We start from the raw sequence: 16,165 nt of genomic DNA, 5'->3' as shown, positions 1-16,165 counted from the left end.
CTAATGAATACATAAATAAAGAGGTGTGGGGGGGCAGAGAGACAGAGGGAAGTGAAGTGAAGTTTGTTCTGGAAAAGCAGCAGCTGGAGTCACATGAGACACACACACACTAACACACACACACACTAACACACACACTAACACACACACACTAACACTAACACACACTAACACACACACTAACACACACACACACACTAACACACACACACTAACACACACACACACACACACACATACAGAGCTGTTTTAAAACAGTGATGCTCGTTTAAGAATGAGCATGAATACAGTACACCCCCATCACACACACACACACACACACACACACACACACACACACACTGTTGCCATGGTACTGCGTTGAAATGTAGGTTAGCGGATGTGACGTCAGTGCCCTGCCCCCCCCTCTACTGTTTAATCTCTTAAATCCACGTTAACGCCACAAATGCGCGATATCTTACCAAAAATATAAAATGTGTGAAATTTGAATCTTTTCACTTTGATGACGATGTTTTCCTCTGAAACGAGCGTCACGTGGTCTCATTTAACAGTGCATTATAGGCCTTTTATTGTGAAAGGTGCCCGGAGCTTGTCAAGTCCACTGGTTTATGCGGCTCCATAAGAAACATTTAAAAAGAAAAAGTGTAACTAAAGAGGAAACACCAGACCGAAGTCTGTAATCATCTTAATAGTTCGTTTGTTTCGGTCAAAAGTGGACCTTTACAAGGAGTCGTGTTTTATTTTGACAGTTCTTGGCGGAACTGACTGGTGTCGCCAGCCTCTCGTCGCTAGCAGCAGATTATTGATCCACGAGTCTTCACCGCGGAGATCATCGAGAGCTCCTGCAGAGCTCCTCACTCCTGCTGAGCTCCTCACTCCTGCAGAGCTCCTCACTCCTCCTGAGCTCCTCACTCCTCCTGAGCTCCTCCACGCGTCGGTTCTTGTGAGCAGCTGGACGCGGTGTGTTCGCTGATCCGCCATGGCGCCGCTGGTTTCCTCCGCCGGAGCAGTTTCCTGGTGACTCACTGAGACAAGGTGAGCTAACTGCTACGAGCTAACAGGCTAAGCTAGCTTGGTTTGCTGGAGGATTCTGTGTTTTATGTCTTCTCTATGATTCTTTTCTCAAACTTCAGCTTCGATGTGAAACGTGTCGCTTGTTCTGTTCAACCACGTGAACCGGAAACTAACATTAAACATTAAACCGGACCGTCTGTCGTTGTCTGTGTATTTCAGAGAAATCCAGTGAAAACTGTCAGAGTTTGAAATTTAGAAAATGAGAGAACGCATCTTGAAATCTCTCATATTCACACGTGTTGTCATCTTTGTCCATTTCTTCCTGTAGATTCAGTTAAAGCACGTTGTTAGAGTCTCCTGACGACTTATTGTTTTCACTGTTGAATCAAAGTAATGATCGATCTATTGGTAATAAATCATTATTGTTAGCAGCAAGTCTGTTTTTCCATCAACGATTATTCTCTGTTATTTATTCTGTAATTATTTTTAATCAGATCTGAAGCTTACACTTGATCTCAACAAGTCTTTATCTACTGATACATTTTTCAATTCATAAATAAAAGTTCAGGTTATAAATACATTTTCAAATGAGTCGAGTGTTTATCAGGTCATTTGTCAAGAAAATCAACTGTCGACAGTTTTGATTATTACTTTATTCCTCAACATCAAAAAATGTTGTGAAGTGAATTAGATTTTCCGGGTTTACTGATATTCTCTGATCTGTTCTCTGAGATAAATGTGTTGAAGCTGCTGGTTTGAACAAATCGATCAGTCTGTTGATCGGAAATGTGTTGCATCATGAATACATGAACTAAGATGCACCAGAGCAGAGTGAATCACCAGCTTCTTGGAGGAAACTGAAGTGTGACAGCAGCATAATGTGGTTTGTACAGAGACAGGAAACCAGCGACACATGTATCACAAAGTTCACATCTGTCTGATCTGAGCGTTTACCTGCTGCACCAAGTCACAGAAGACGATCTGGTCAGATTCATGTTGATTAGTTGTTTAATCTATAATTCCTGTATTTGATTCAGTAGAGAACTGCCTTCTAATGTAATGATCCACGTCCTTTAAAACATCCACACATGTTTTACCGTCCCAGGCAGATAGACCTCGGTACAGTTTCAGCTGTAGCTACGCACGTTCCTGCAGGGGACATGTAGATCTCAGCAGGAAGTCACAGCCATGAATCAGGTCTGGTCCAGTTCAGACATGGTGTTCACATCCGTCCTGAGAGATCCGATAACAAGCGTTCAGTGGTATTTTATACACACACACACACACACACACACATACATACATATACAGACACACACACACACACCAATATTTCATGACCAGAAATGTTTTCACTCCCTAATATCCGTATCGACATTGGCCTCCAAAAATCCATATCCCTCAGTCTCTAGTTCATTTTGAAAGTGTAGAGGTCAGAGGTCGTCCATGAATGTGGCCCAGAGAATATTCAGACTTTTTGCTAAATAAACTGATGGATGATCAGAGAAGTAGAGCTGTAGAAAAATGTACGTCTGTGTCATCATGTTAAAGCTTTTTCCCTCTTGTCTCTCAGGTTGATCCGTCGCCTCGCCAGATGTGGCCTCTGCTCAGACTCCTGTTCATGAACGGCAAGAATGCGTTGATTGAGCGGCTGTGGCTCGGCCTGGAGGGATGACAGGACTTTAGCAGACATGGAGACAGGGGAGACGAGACGCACAGACAGCTGCAAACACCACATTTACGAAGTCTAGATTTTCCATCGCATTAGTTTCCCTTAGGTTGCGAGCAAACGCTATTTTTATATATTTTGTATTCAGAGCTGTTTTTGTTAGTTTATTTAAAGCCATACACAAGCAGACGGCAGGATGAGCTCGGAGGGTTTTCAGTACCAAGCGCTGTACGACTACAAGAAGGAGCGGGAGGAGGACATCGACCTGCATGTGGGGGACATGCTGCTGGTCAGTAAAGGAGCGCTGCTCGCCCTCGGCTGCAGCAACGGAGCCGAAGAACGACCGTCTGAGATCGGATGGCTGCCGGGCTTCAATGAGACCACACAGGTTCGACCCGGCACCTTTCATTTGCTTAGGCCTGGTAAATCCTGGATTAACGTGTTTAGAGATGGTTAAAACTTGATTTTTTAAATCTATTATGCCCTCTGGTGGACAGACTCTGTAATGGTCAGTGTAGTATAATTATCGTAATGATAACATGTATGTTCAAAGTTCTCGTTTGATTCAGACTTTGTCTGCGTCTCTAACTCGTTCCTCTCTCGACCTCAGGAAAAAGGTGACTTTCCAGGAACATATGTGGAGTTCGTCGGTAGAAAGAGGATGTCCCCGCCCACACCAAAGCCCCGCCCACTGAGACCGCCATCTGCAGCGTCGGTGAGGACTGACTCAGAGTCTGAGGGTGAGCGCCATTTACACTTCTGTACTGTTCATCTACACCCCCTGCTGGACGTTTTATTGCTTGAATTAGATAAACATAAAAGCAGCAACCTTTGTGAAATCCAGGTAATTTCTGTGGTTTGTTTATTCATCGTGTTTATTGATCGGAGGTTTTCTGTACATGTGCAGCTGGAAAAGGTTATTGGGAGAGCGACGTGTAGGTGGAGATGTATTTCATTTTGTCCTTTCAAGCCTCATTTCGCTCTGAAGAAAATAAATTCAGCTCAGTGTGACTCACACACAGCTGCTTCCTCATCAGGAGCTTTATTACACACACACACACACACACACACACACACACACACACACACTGTCATGGGTCACTTTTGTTGGTGTTACATAGACTTTAATTCATTTCCTGGAGATATACACAAACCTTAACCAACGACTCAAACATCAGCTTTTTAATAATTGGTGGTTTTGTCTCCAGTTGGACAAACTGTCCCCAATAAACCGTCTTCAGTCTGAAGTTTGTCCCCAAACTGGGACAGAAACATGGAGTCAAGTAAGATGCACTTTGTTCTTCATGTGCAGCCTGAACTGAAACCAAGAGATGGAAAACACATTAAAGAAAACCTCAGGACAGCATGTGTACATTAAAGGCTTTGAGTTTACTAATGCGCACACACACACACACACACACACACACACACACACACACACACACCACACACACACACACACACACACACACACACACACACACACACACACACACACACACAGAGAGCTGGTGTTTAATCAGAGTTGTGGTTGCTGACTGAACAGATCACAGCTCTGTGCTGCTGCCACTAGCTTTTACCAGAGAACACCGGATGTGTGTGTGTGTGCGTGTGCGTGCACGCATGCTGCTGTGGAAGTTTTCGATGTTCTGTTTCACTGAGCTGCAGGGCCTCCTCTGCTTCCTGCCGCCTTGACCCTTTCATATTAAAGGTTCCCTCGGTGTGTTAAACTGTGTTAGAGCAACTAGTTTAACTATAAATCCTCATTTTCATTTCAGTTTCACAGTGGACTTCTCCAGCCTCTGGGACAGAGACATGTGTAAACTGATCTCCTTTCAGTTTGAAAACTCTGGAGTTGTGTTTTAGTCAGAACAGAAACTGAGACTTTAGTAAACGATGACGCAGACGTTCTCTCCCTGATTGGTTCTCATCAGTCACAACACTTCCTGTCATCACTCTTCGTCCTTCAGAGGATTTTCTGTAACTAAGCAACCAACTGAAGAGGAGACAATCTACTTCCTGTTTACACCACATGACCAGTGGATGAGAATAATGGTCATGTGACATGTGGACGGAGATGAAAACACTCAACAGATCCAGTCTTTAAGTTTCTTTAGTTTTTTTTTTTTCTCTCAGTTTTGCAGGCAGCTTTAAATACTGCATTACCCATGAGCCTCAGCGGCTGTTGCTGTTGTGAAGTTAGTCTGAGACTCAGGAAGTTGAGCTTGACCTTAACAACAGAATTATGCTCTCTGATTGGATGTTTGTGTGTGAAATGCATCATGGGAGTTTATATTTCACTTGTGATCTTTTTTGAACTACAGAAACCAAACCGTCGTTTTCTTCAGGCTTCGTGTTGCCCGACCTCCCGGAGCAGTTTGGCCCCCCCGACACAGTGCCCGCCCTCCTCGGCAGACTGATGGAGGCCATCGAGACCAAAGGTACCAAAGTCACACGTGTAACCAGGAATAAACAGCACCTGAGGTTCTGCTGCTGGTTCCACTGACAAGATCCCTGAGCAACAAGAGCTTTAGGATTTTATGATCTGTGTGACGTTGCTCTATTCTTTTCACTTTGGTCTGTTTCTTTCAGCTGTAAACTTTGTAGGAGGATGAATGACGATAACTTTAATTTGAACTTGATGTATGGTTTGTGTTGCTGCAGGTCTGGACTGTCCCGGTGTGTATCGCAGTATGAGCGGAGTTGGTCTGGACTCCCGGCAGCTGGCAGACGCTGGTGAGGAGTGGTCTAAGTTCTAAATCAATAATCTGAAAATCCATTGATAAAAATATTTGTAGATCTCAGGTCTGGAAAGTGAAGCTAAAGCAGAAGTTCCTGAAACCTGTTGTGTGTAATGACCAGTTGAGGGGGATGAGAAAGTTTCTGCATCTGAACAAAATGGTGGAGAAATTGGTTGTCTCAGACGCTGCGCTGTAGATTCTCTGTAACACCAGGATTTGAAGAAGTAAAGAACAATGATTCAGTTTCATTCTGAATTCATCTCCAGCTTCTGATCATGTGACTGATTCCTATCCGTAAAACTGGGGTGTGTTTTTTTTCAGACCTGGAGCAGCTGGAGGTGTCGTCCTTGTGTGACGGCGTAGTCCGCTTCCTGCTGGACCTCCCTGGTCCCGTCCTCCCCTCCTCACTTCAGGCCGACATGATCCATGCAGTGCAAGGTCAGCAGACGCCACCTCTCGCCCCTCCTCACCTGACTATTCTGAAAAATAAGTTTTGTGCTCAGACAGGCGTCTGTTCACAGTTCTGCTCCCATGTCCATCTCTGCAGAGGTCGGAGACCCAGAGGACTGTGCCCAGGTGCTGCGGGGCGTGGCAAGCTCGCCGGCCTGCCCCGCCCAGTACGGCCTGACCCTGCTCAGCGTGGTCCGACACCTCGCACGGCTCTGTTTACACGGATCCAGAAACCAGCTGAGCCCTCGAAACCTGGCTGAGAACTTCAATCCACTGCTGTTCAGACAGACTGCAAGGTCAGTGACACACACACACACACACACACACACACACACACACACACACACAGTGTTGGTGTGAGACACTCTTGAATCATGAAATCTTGTGTTTGAACCGATGACAACCAATAAAAGTGTTTGTGTTCAGGTCTGACTCGGGTGTGGATCCTCTGGTTCAGGTCCTGGAGGTTCTGATCAACAGCGAAGTCAACATGAACCAGGCTGCACCAGGTAACACACACAGACACACACACACACACTGTTATGTTCCCCACATGTTCCTGTTGTTGTGAACGAGTCGGACTCAATCTGCTGCTGCAGATTATCTTGATCTATTGAAAGTTTGGTCTTTGGGATCTTTACCTGGAGCTTGAGTTGTGGTGAACAAATGTTTTGTGCTTATTTATTGTATTATTTTAGTGAATGAGGCAGTGGCTGGTGCTGATGGGTCACCTCCTCCCTTTAACACACGTTGTTTTTAGATGTCACTTGATTTCGAGCGTCTTTGAGTCCGAACTCCTCCACTGGAGGTTTTCAGTTCCCCTCGTGGCAGCGAGGCAGCGTCACCCTGGATGAGTGTGTCACTGTCACAGGTCACAGCTGTTGCTCAATTCAATGTCAGCCACTGGTCACGTCCTCCCTCCACATCAGACCACGGACACGAGAACCCCCCCCCTTTCATCGGTGTGGTCATGTGACCCATAGTGTGGTGCAGAAAGGCCAATGAATGAATACACAACGTTAATAAAATCCACGCTCAGTTAATCAAAGTGATTATTGGCATGTTAATCAATAATGATTCCTCTCATTCAGCAGTAATTGAAAGCGCTCAGTCATTTACAGTCTGAGTGAATCTGTCAGGATATTGATTCCTCGCTGTATCGATCAGTCGCTCGCTCAGACTGAGCGGCGGCTGAAACGATGACATCATCCATCCACGGAGTGAGAGATGCAGCAGAGGAGGGGAGGGGAGGGGGTGTGCTGCCTCGGTGATATCACTGCCATCGCAGGATTGGCTGGGGGCAATGGTGATGTCACACATCTCCAAGCTGCTCTCCTGAGCTTTGAACTGAGGCTGAGAGAGAGAGAGGCAGACGTAGAGAAAGTTGCGTCGTTTTAAATGTGACAACTGAGGACGACTGCTGCCGTCAGACAAATAAAGACCCTAAGGACGTTAGTGTCTCTGAAGCTGAGTCCCAGTGTAAAAGGTGAAGAGAAGAAGAGAGAGACCTGCAGGTTTTCAGTGCTGATGGAGTGAATTGAAGGAATCAGAGGAAGAGGAGGAAAAATCAGGCTCCGTGAGGAACATGTAGCCCGGACCTGTTTCCCTCCGGGTGACGTCCGTTTTTTCGGGACAGGACAGCAGCGCCTGGCTGAAGACAGGACATCATGACATCCAGAACAGAGGCGTCAGAGTTTCATTGCGCCCCCGAGGTGGCGTGGAGGCGGGCAAAGGTTTAAAGACCGCCATGGAGCGAGACGGGGGAGGCAGGGCCGAGGGCGAGCCGCTGAGGGGAGGAAGAGAGAAGATCCTCTGCTACATCAACATGCAGAGTCCAGGTAGGAGCTCAGACCTGCAGCTGTGAGAGGGGACGGACACCTGATGGCGCTCGGAACAGTTAGATGGACGACGTTGAGCTCTGATGTTTGTAAAACGCTTTTTAGACCAATGTTCAAATGTTAATCATCTGTACGAACACACACACACACACACACACACACACACACACACACACACCCTGACGACAGTGTGTCCCAGTGTGCTCAGCAAACATTAATTTTGATTTGTTTAAATTTGATGATTGTCAAATGTAATGTTTTCATGTTTATACATTAGAGATGTAAAGTTTAAATTTGTTGCCTTGTTGACAATGTTCTTAGAACGGACGAGTCTGTGACACTGTGGCTCTCCAGGGTAAATTCAGTTCTACATGTGCTCAGCAGCTCAAAGACAACATGAGGATCATCACTCAACATTTTCTGGACTTTGTCTTTCACATATAAATAATGCAGCAGGAGATTGTTCGTGTCAGACTCTTGCACCAGCTCACTTATCTACGTTCACGTGTACAACACCTGAAGACGTCAGGTAAGATATTTAGAGACATCTAGTGGTGAAGTTACTCATGACAAACAACTGAACCCTGCGGACACGAGGACTCGAGATGTTTTCAGACATGAACTCTGGAAAATAGTGTCTGGACATTTTTCTGGAGTTTGTCTTTCACAGACGAAGAACACAGCAGCAGATTGTCTCGGTCAGACTCGTTCAGGAACATGTTGAGAATTTTGAAAAGCTGTTGCATCACGAACATCAGGAGAATCTTCAGAGATATTCTCTATAATCTGAAACACGGCCACACTACAAGATTAGAAAATAACAGGATATTCGTTTGTGGTCGTGTCTTTCAGCTTTACCTCCCAAACCAGTGAAGTCGTCCACTCCAGCAGCTCCCAGTAGTTTCAACAACAGTATGGCTCTGCAGGACGCTGAGTGGTACTGGGGAGACATTTCCAGGTAACACACACACATCAGTGGATCGAGGCTACGAGCTAAACCTGAGCAATGAGTCCAAGGCTGAAATATAAAATCAATTGTGTAAATTGATTTAAATTTGTCTGTGAGTTTTTTCTGCCACTAAACGTGGGAGCCGCTGACGGTCGCCCTTCAAGAGCTTCATCCATTGGGCTAGCTGGTTAGCATGCTAACATCAGTAGAAATTGGCCTCAAAACCCACTTACGCAGTTTTTAGGAAGATCTTGACATTCACCAATGTTTTCTTATCTGGGATTTGTTCTTATGGAAGAACAGAACCTACTCACGCTGAAGAGAACTCTTACACACACTTGACAACTGAAATGCTTCTGTAATAATCAGTTATGTTTTTTTACTTTTAAATCTACAGTTGTATCATAAGATTTGAACCATATTTTATAAATTTCACCTTAAAAAAAGGTTTGTTTCAGTGTAGATTTAAACTTTAAAAGGTGCAGTGTGTAGAGTTTAGTGACATCTAGTGTTGAAGTGTCATGTTGCAGCTGAACACAACACAGAACAAAACATGGCGGCCTCCATAGAGAGGGTCCCCTCCTTGTAAATATAAAGTTTTTAAATATAAAGGGTCTTTTCTGGGGTAAAGAAAACTACAATTCATATAATTAGATGAAATGAACTAGTGAAAACTTCATGAGGATTATTCATCATTAAATTTTTGCCAATAGATCCTTTCTCCTGAATCTGACACACTGGAGCTTTAAACTCGTGAACATGTGGAAGAGGAGAATAATTAGTCACAGGAATAGTCACCCATCTTTAGGTTGTACACACTGAATGGACGATGTGTTTATGTGTGTGTCTGTGTGTGTGTCTGTGTGTGTGTTAAAGGGAGGAGGTGAACGAGAAGCTGAGGGACACTGCTGACGGTACATTTCTGGTGCGAGACGCCTCCACTAAGATGCACGGAGATTACACTCTGACTCTGAGGTAAACTACGTGACGTCACTCTCACAGCCAGACGCGTGTCAACACTTGACTGGATTAAAACACATCCAGTGAAAACAGTTGACTCTACAGATGCTGTTATCACAGCTGACAGCTCCGTCCTCACCTTCAGTTCCTCTGAGACAAACTTCACACAATCAAACCCTGGTTTTTTTCTCTTTTCCTGCAGGAAAGGAGGCAACAACAAACTGATAAAGATCTTCCATCGGGAGGGGAAGTACGGCTTCTCCGACCCCTTAACCTTCAGCTCTGTGGTGGAGCTGATCAACCATTACCGCCACGAGTCTCTGGCCCAGTACAACCCCAAACTGGACGTCAAGCTGCTCTACCCTGTCTCCAAACACCAACAGGTCCGGTTACATCTCCACAGCACAACTGACTGCTGCTTTGTCAGTTGTGGAGTCGTCTGACTGGTTGTTGTTGTTGTTGTTGTCCAGGACCAGGTGGTGAAGGAGGACAGTATTGAAGCTGTGGGCAAGAAGCTGCACGAGTATCACCTTCAGTACCAGGAGAAGAACCGAGAGTACGACCGGCTGTATGAAGAGTACACCAGAACGTCACAGGTACACGGCGTGGCCACCCTGGAACCCTGTGCATGTCACTACAGCATGTCACTGATGTTTTTAGTTTATGTCCCATCTCCCAACATGGAGGAGGAGGGGTTTATGAACTATACTGCAACTACCCACCAGGGGGCGACACAGTTGATTTCGCTTTACTTTAGGCAGCTCTCATTTCATCCATCTTTATTTACAGACAGGTTTTCTCTCACACACACACAGGCATGCTGGGAAATGTAGTTCCAACAGAACATTTGATGTTTTAAAGAAGAATGTCAAATATTTCAAATCTGTTTTTGTCACAGGGATAAAACAACAGTTCTGCTTTGTATTTTTGTTGCATCAGCCCCACGATGGAAATGAGCCGTTAACCTTGCATGTGTTGGTTTAGTTATTCTCCTCACGTGAATATTCACGTGTCGCTAACAGACAGAAGACTATCAGTCACTTCTACCATAAAAATCTGATCAGTGAAATGTATTTCCTCTAACCTGTTATTTCTCTCCTCATCATTTCCTGTCTTCTTTCTTGTTTTCTTTCTCTTCTCTCTATCCACCTGCCACCCACCACTGCCATGTCTCGGCGCCCCCTGCAGGAGATCCAGATGAAGAGGACGGCCATCGAGGCGTTCAACGAGACCATAAAGATCTTTGAGGAGCAGTGTCAGACTCAGGAGCGCTTCAGCAAAGAGTACATCGAGAAGTTCCGTCGAGAGGGCAACGAGAAGGAGATCCAGAGGTAGGCCGTCACCGTGGCAACTGTGACAAGACACCTTTAGAATGCACGTGTATGAAGGAGGCCGAGTTGCCCCGGCAACAAAGCCACTGAGAAAAAAAAAACCACCTGCTGGTCAATTTAATCTGAAGATGGAAGAAAAAAGTTTGTTGCTCTAGACGACAAAGGACAGAAACATCTGAGCAGGACTCTTCTTCACCATCTCATCGTCTTCTTCTCCTTCTCCTACTTTTTCCTTCTGCTCCTTCGTTTTTCAGTGAAACCTCTCAGCACTGACATCATTCATCAGACAGTGTTGTCCATGAACTCATTGTGTGAAGTTGAGGAAATATTTTAACTTCATTAAATCGTTTTCTCTCACTCTGATGGTCGACGCTGTTTAACCGATAAGAGTTTAAAAAATGATGAGTAAAAAAACATTGATGTGTTTTTGCTGTGTTCATGTGTTCATGCGTTCATGTGTTCATGCGTTCATGCGTTCATGTGTTCATGCTTCCACATGGAACCGTTCTTTCTTGTTTCTGTATTGTTCACCTGTCGGCTCTAAACCCAGACACATGATCAGGAGTTGCTGTTCTTTTAGGATCATGGAGAACTACGACAAGCTGAAGTCTCGGATCAGTGAGATCGTGGACAGTAAATGTCACCTGGAGGTGGATCTGAAGAAACAGGCAGCTGACTACAGAGAGATCGACAAGAAGATGAACAGCATCAAACCTGATCTGATCCAGCTCCGCAAGACCAGGGACCAGTACCTGATGTACGTCACATATAACACACACACTCAAATTTACTTCCGTGTTATTTTACTGCAGTAGTATTTAGCCTGTTATTCCCTTGTACCATGTAAACAGCAGCGCTGCTCCTCCCAGATTCTGGGTCTTGTTTCTTTTTGTGTTTAACAAATCTATTGATAATCATTGTGACAAACCAGCAACAGTTTCTCTCAGAACGAGCGGAATTGAAACCACGTCATGCGTAAAGATCTGCAGGGAAGGTCGTGTTGGGAGGTTGAGCTCTCACTCATTAGTTAAATCAATAGGAATAAACACATTGGGATACAACGCTGAGTTTTTTTAATATCGCCCAAAATGAGTTCCTGCAGCTCGGCTCCTGAAGGTCTCTACTCGGTGGTAGAAGACACAAGAACACTTACACGCCCCCAGATCCAACGAGAACTCCACAGTACAACTACAGTGAATCCACAGACACCTGCCGACCAGGAGCACGCTCATCAAACTGAGCAGCGCCGTTAGTTGTCGATGAGGAAGACGAGCCACTCGTTCATCATGAGGATTCAAATCTCAAGCTGGATTGTTTCATCATTGTCAGCAGTTTAAAACAGGAGTTTGGTTCTGGAGGAGAATGAACGGGGGAAAAAAAGAAGAGAATTCAGTTTGAGTTCGAGGTCGACAATAAAAACACATCATTTCCTCTTGATGTGAATGAAGACGTTAGCCAAGCTTCCACTGAGTGTGTGAGTTTCCCTCTGATAGAACCATAAGGATCTTTTCTTGGTTCTTTCCTCTAATGCTGGTTTGGTTTTTTCTCGCTCCTCAGGCTGTTGTTGCTTACGATTTTTGACCTTTTCAATAAACACAAACTGTTGAAAGACTCATTAAAGCTTTGTGTTTGTTTCTCAGGTGGCTGACACAGAAGGGCGTCCGTCAGAGGAAACTCAACGAGTGGCTCGGCCTGAAAAATGAAACCATAGAAGAGTAAGTGTGTGAGGAGAACCAGTACAAGTTTTTACATGAAGTAGAAAAGTACTGATGGATATTAATTCACGGTGATGATCGGTGTCCGTGACAAGTCCCAGACAAACGTGAACATACCGACGTCTGTTTCACAACATCTCTGACTCTGGAGTAGAAATGTTCCTCCGTTTTTCTCACTGTGATTTAATTTCCTGGAGAATCTCAAACGTCTGCCTCCTGTCCTCAGCGAGTACAGCATGGTGGAGGACGAGGAGGACCTCCCTCACCACGACGAGCGTCTGTGGCGTCTGGGAAACATCAACCGCCTTCAGGCCGAGTCGCTGCTCCGAGGGAAGCGAGACGGAACCTTCCTGGTCCGAGACAGCAGCAAACCAGGCTGCTACGCCTGCTCTGTCGTGTAAGTGTCGCCTCTTCACTCCTCATTTAATCGTTTACCTGTTGTCAGCACTCACCTGTTGCTCTGCTGCATTCACTGACACAGGAAAACGCTGTGAAATCTCTATTCTGAGACACACTCTCACATTTTGTTCGGTTTCATCGAGCCCCTGAAAGGTTTTACTGCTTATATTTGAATACCAGGATTTTGCTGGTCGCTCACACATCAGAACAAGAGTACAGGAATACTGAGTGTATCAATGCAGTGCAGACAGCTGCTGAGCTCGGTAGCTATTCATTAGCATGCAGATACCAAACAGCAAATCAGAAATACTTGAAATATCTGACTTCTCTGAAGATTCTCTACTGCGCTCTCATCTCTTGCGTTCGGCGTCACGACGTGCTGACACTGATTGGTGCTTTGAGGCATGACGTGTCGCTTCTCTTATTCTTTCCTTATATTTCTGGTGGTATATGATGTGAGCTCTCAAGAACACCTGGAGGAAATACTTTCTAATTTCACACAGCACCTTTTTCCTGACTCACAGATGAACGGATTAGATTTGAGGGGATCAAACGTCAGAGGTCACGGGGGCCTCACATGTTCTTGAACGTGATTCTTCAACTTTTAATCAATTGTCACTTGGACTCAAAGATGAACTGATTACATTTCTGACGGCAGATGTAAAGGTCACAGTGACCCAATGAAAGTTAATGTAAATGGGATTCACAGAAAAAGTTCCAACACTAGAGGAAAGAATAAAAATCATGATACGTTTTATTCATACGACATCTTCCTGAAGTAAAAGTAGCTCAAAGTGCTTTAAAATCAAAGACATGAAATCAAATCAACAAGAACACGTTGGCAAAGAAACCAAGACTTAAAAAACTTAACATCCTGTGTCTTCAAAATAAACCTTCTCTGTTTTCAGTCTTGTTCTAATCATGCTCTCTCTCTCTCTCTGTCTCTCTCTCTCTCTCTCAGTGTGGAAGGAGAAGTCAAACACTGCGTCATCAACAAGACGAGCACCGGCTACGGTTTCGCGGAGCCCTACAACCTGTACGGATCTCTGAAGGAGCTGGTGCTGCACTACCAACACACGTCACTGGTCCAACACAACGACTCGCTCAACGTCACGCTGGCGTTCCCGGTCTACAGCCAGCAGAGGCGGTGACCCTGCATCACTTCGTCATGGTTACTTACACCGTCAATCGTTGACCAGCAGCCACAACTCACTTACACATCCACCCCCACCCCCCCTCCTGGTCCGACACATCTCACCAAACGTCTCTTCACAGACCAGTACCTGAACTCATGATGCGTTCAAAGCTCTGTGTGAAAAACATTTTCAGATCACAGTGAAAAGAAGATATTTTAATTTGAAAATCTTCACATGGAACTTCCTGTGAGGATGATGTGATGAAGATCACCCTCCTCGTCCTCCTCACTGACAAGACTGAAGATTTACTGCTGCGGCTTTTCAGTCGTCAGACGTCAAATTCAAACGCCTGAAACAAACGAAACCTTTTTCCTGGAGTCTAAAAAAACAAATAAAATTAAAAGCGCTGAACACTTCACGAGACATCAGTGAGACAGAACACTAATGTCCACGTCCTCTGTCCATCCCCCGTCTCTTTCAATGATGCTGTTGACAGGATTCATCACAAATGATTTAAACCAAACTTGTTCTCAAAACTCGTGAAGAAACAAACAATCACGACCCTACGCTCCGAACCGGACTAATAATCGAACTAATCGAACAACGAGAAGAATAAAATCAGTAAAAAGTGTAAACAAATACATTTGAAATCAAATGTTTATCACATCTTTGTGAAAGTCAATATTCAGAGCAGAAAGTGGACGAGTTGAAAAGTGAGCGAGTGTTGAATTTTATTTTACTTTAAAAATCAGTTTCAACAAAACAAACCAAGAGGAAACATTTATTTTATGATGAGCGATGACTCCGGGTCGGACACGAGATCAGTTTCACGGAGCTTTAAAGCACCCGGAACGTTTGTTCTTTTCGAACACAGTGACTCGTTTCTTTGCTTCGTGAAACTCTGACGACGTGTGTTGTGGACCGGTCGTCATGACAACTGAGGTCTGAATCTCAAACATTGAAAAACTGAAAGTTGCGTGCTCAAGGTAGAACCAGGTGCTGCGTTTCCTCCTGAGGGTTAAAGTTCCCGTGACTCGAGTCGCAGAGCTTGAAAGACAAAGGCTCGTTCCTGTGCGATGGCGGACGTTAGATTCCCAGGTTACCGAGCGCGTTGAGAAACAAGGTACTGAAGTGTGATGGCAGACGTTGGCGCTCGTTTGGACTGAAGTGCCACAGGAGGAGGAGCCGGACGGAGATGATGATGATGTCTGAAAGTAAACGGCAGAGCGTCCAGAGAGACTTCTTACAAAACACTGTGAGTGACTCAGAACGAGGTTTAAACTGAGGATGAATCAACATTTCTTCTTGTTTGTTCAGGTTTCGTCCGGACGTCGGACTCTTGAGTTTACTTAACGGTTGTTTTCATTTTTGCAGAGTGAATGATTCCTTGATTCTTTCATTTCAATAAACGTTAGTTCTCATCGTGGAAACTAGAAGAACCACGTGTGCTGGGTCGAGCCTGCGAGACTTTGAAAATAAAAAACTGGATCTGATTTTGACTTTGCTTCTGGAATATTAACGGACGGACGGACAACGCAACGCTCCTGACCCAAGGAAATAAAAGTCACAATGACTTTTTGTCTTTATGGATTGTGTTTTCATTTTTATGCATTAAGAGAGAGAGAGAGGTTCAGGAGCTGAAACTGGATGAGCGTTTCCAGACTGTCAGCTGGTGACGCTTCGATCAACACGTGTGACAAAATGTCCTGAACTTTTCAAACCTTTATTTTTCTGAGTATCGTCTGTAACAGCTGAGTGTAACGGACAAATGATCAGTTCACGTTCAAACAGCAACTGTTGAATCTGTAACATGGAACAGAAGGCGATGAATAAAACCGGTGGTCTGATCGTCTGAAGGCCTTTGCACTGAAATCCTGAAACATCTGTGTTTTCTTTAAATTATTCTGGATTTTGATAGATTTCCTCCGACGTGTGGTTTATTAGTCAATAAATTGGTTTATGT

General features: G+C 44.8%; 1 protein-coding gene across 2 annotated transcripts; it reads left to right on the top strand.

Annotated features, from left to right (window-relative positions):
- Positions 1 to 417: 417 nt before the first annotated feature.
- Positions 418 to 16,074, top strand: LOC109641698 (phosphatidylinositol 3-kinase regulatory subunit alpha-like). 2 transcript variants are annotated; one of them, XM_069522909.1, is made up of 17 exons: positions 418 to 1,035; positions 2,588 to 3,071; positions 3,294 to 3,423; positions 5,008 to 5,124; positions 5,348 to 5,419; positions 5,746 to 5,862; positions 5,972 to 6,170; positions 6,301 to 6,383; positions 8,565 to 8,670; positions 9,538 to 9,636; positions 9,824 to 10,004; positions 10,092 to 10,217; positions 10,810 to 10,952; positions 11,533 to 11,709; positions 12,593 to 12,667; positions 12,894 to 13,064; positions 14,028 to 16,074. In XM_069522909.1, exons 2-17 carry the CDS (start codon positions 2,880 to 2,882, stop codon positions 14,215 to 14,217), a joined length of 2,178 nt encoding a protein of 725 aa, XP_069379010.1. In that variant the 5' UTR covers positions 418 to 1,035; positions 2,588 to 2,879; the 3' UTR covers positions 14,218 to 16,074. The 2 variants fall into 2 exon arrangements, with proteins under 2 accessions (XP_069379010.1, XP_069379012.1); XM_069522911.1 differs by lacking the exons at positions 418 to 1,035; positions 2,588 to 3,071; positions 3,294 to 3,423; ... (3 more) ...; positions 5,972 to 6,170; positions 6,301 to 6,383 and adding an exon at positions 6,829 to 7,712.
- Positions 16,075 to 16,165: the final 91 nt, after the last annotated feature.

Source organism: Paralichthys olivaceus, chromosome 4, assembly GCF_024713975.1.
Source record: "Paralichthys olivaceus isolate ysfri-2021 chromosome 4, ASM2471397v2, whole genome shotgun sequence".
Classification (NCBI taxonomy): domain Eukaryota; kingdom Metazoa; phylum Chordata; class Actinopteri; order Pleuronectiformes; family Paralichthyidae; genus Paralichthys; species Paralichthys olivaceus.
Note: the sequence above shows the minus strand (reverse complement) of the source record. Positions and strands in the feature narration are given on the sequence as shown.

What these genes read in the sequence shown, in the direction of transcription:
- LOC109641698 (XM_069522909.1), top strand. Translation starts at nt 2,880, where the DNA reads ATGAGCTCGGAGGGTTTTCAGTACCAAGCGCTGTACGACTACAAGAAG. An exon ending in GCTTCAATGAGACCACACAG is followed by an intron (nt 3,072 to 3,293) that starts GTTCGACCCGGC and finishes TCTCGACCTCAG; the next exon opens with GAAAAAGGTGACTTTCCAGG. An exon ending in GACTGACTCAGAGTCTGAGG is followed by an intron (nt 3,424 to 5,007) that starts GTGAGCGCCATT and finishes TTTGAACTACAG; the next exon opens with AAACCAAACCGTCGTTTTCT.